Consider the following 2,016-nt stretch of genomic DNA (forward strand, 5'->3'; position numbering starts at 1 on the left):
GAATTCCTGCGTTCTTATTAGATCAGTAGACTTGGGTTTGACTAACATTTATAGGTAGCTCCACTGATAGATATGAGATCCTACCTGTTGAAGAGGCTAGCTTTCTATAAGACATTAAACGAATGTGCATCCACATATACACAGGAACGGATATTATTCCTCATTTCGGCATTCTTCAAATGACCTTTTAAGAAGGCTGACTAAAAGATGGTAACAATGTACAAATAAGCAGAAGTAGAGGTGATGCACTAATTACAGCAAATGTGGACTTAAGCGAAGTGGGCACATGCACAAGTCAATAATAATGAAAAATCTAAAATTTAACAAATTTTTAGTATCACCTTTTTGAGTAATTCATAGCGTTTTGAGCTGCACAGTTTCGACCAGATTGTGAACAATAAAATGTCCCAATTTTTTCGTTCGACAGCTAGTATAAGTGGCCTCACACCAGCGTGTCGCAAAAAGGCTTTGAGTGAAGATATTATGCATTCAAAGTGATGGGAGACTTTTTACGGGAGAACCTGAATTTTTTTTCCCCTAGAGAATCCATAGTACCTCTGGGATCGTCAGATTAAATTCAATCTGCCTTGACCAATCAAAATGGAATAAACGGAGCGTGATTTTCTTCAGTGATCAGGATTGATAACTTGATATGCGAGTGGAACTGGTTTATATAATACAAGGCACAAGATTTTTTAGTTTTCCCTAAAATTCATTGTCATTAGCAATCAAAGTTAACGGGTCTCTCAGGCAATTGTTCTGCTTGATGCATGCTAGTTTTTTGAAAAAAAAATTAGTTAAGACAAACTGCTAGGTCCAAACAATTGTGCATATTCTAAGGCGCGAAATGTTGAAAACCAACTTTTTCTAAAAAGCACTTTTTTTCCCTGAACGTAACTTTATTAGTACGATAAAATGTTTTGTTCGAAATATTGAGGTAGTAATTTGAACAAAAGTAGCATTCATCAAGAAAGTATTCCAAAGTATTATCCCCATAGTCGGTGCAGACAAGTACTCAAGGAAAACAAATGCAATCACGTCGCGATTGTAACGAAAAGACTGGTCCTGCATACCGCATCATTCACAATATACCCCTTTACTCTAATGTTTTTAAGACACACACAAATATAAGGTGAGGAATAAGGAAGGCGGTGCTCTCCTCACAATACTTTCCGCCACTTCACATCGCATTGAGCAACCTTCACACCTAAGTGAACAATGAAGCAAAACGAAGCAGAGAAGTCTGGTGCCTACTAGGCTACATCGGCTTACCCCATTTAACTGCATCCCGCCTCTCCGCTGCGTAGATTGTACAGCTCGCACACTGATAGGCGTGCTGAAGGGCAGTCTGGAAGTTCACTGCTATTGCGACTCAAATGTTATAAGTTCTGTTATTACTACCTTCATTTTCTGGCATTTTTTGAACATTTACTTATAGAGGCATCGGCTGTTTTTTAAATTCTCGGTTTTGGCAAAGTGGCATTTCGTGGCTTGGCTAATTCAACTTCGCCATTTAGCAAAAGGGAATTTGAAAATAATTGAACCACTTCCTAAGTCACCTGCATACTTCTTGAGGTGTCTCTTTGATGGGCCACTTACCTATTCAAATTTTCGTCTAAGTCACGCTGCAGTCTTCCCACTACTGTACATTTACGGTTTTGCATTAAAGCTGCCAGTGCTCCAAGGTAACATTATACCCAGACTACTATAGTAAACATTCCGGGCAGATATATACCAACGCAATTGCATTTCATACAACTTAGCATTTCCAAGTAAACTATTTGCATTGCTTTCCCAGAAGGCTTATACTTGGGCCGTAGGCATTAAAGCACAGGTCATAGGCGAATTACGACGATTGGCTGACCAGTTACGTGAAGTCATTCAGCCAATCAAAAGAACCATACTATGGTATACGCAAGAAGCAAGTTTTATTTGAAAAATGAGGCAAACAATGGTCGGTTTGATTATTATTATTATTTTAATTGCTCACGCCATCGCTGAGTTCATAGTCCTGAA

General features: G+C 38.6%; 1 protein-coding gene across 1 annotated transcript in view; it reads left to right on the forward strand. All coding sequences in view use genetic code 11, as the record gives it.

Moving 5' to 3' along the window:
* The window catches only part of EGR_07712 (hypothetical protein), a gene marked incomplete at both ends in the record, with an annotated part of 8,746 nt that overhangs the window by 5,631 nt on the left and 1,099 nt on the right, over nt 1–2,016 (forward strand). The window contains 2 exons of the mRNA XM_024496961.1: nt 876–937; nt 1,439–1,685. Coding sequence (XP_024348666.1) covers nt 876–937; nt 1,439–1,685 — 309 coding nt within the window. The remainder of the gene's footprint in view (nt 1–875; nt 938–1,438; nt 1,686–2,016) is intronic.

Source organism: Echinococcus granulosus, assembly GCF_000524195.1.
Source record: "Echinococcus granulosus chromosome Unknown EG_S00084, whole genome shotgun sequence".
In the NCBI taxonomy this organism is placed as follows: Eukaryota; Metazoa; Platyhelminthes; class Cestoda; order Cyclophyllidea; family Taeniidae; genus Echinococcus; species Echinococcus granulosus.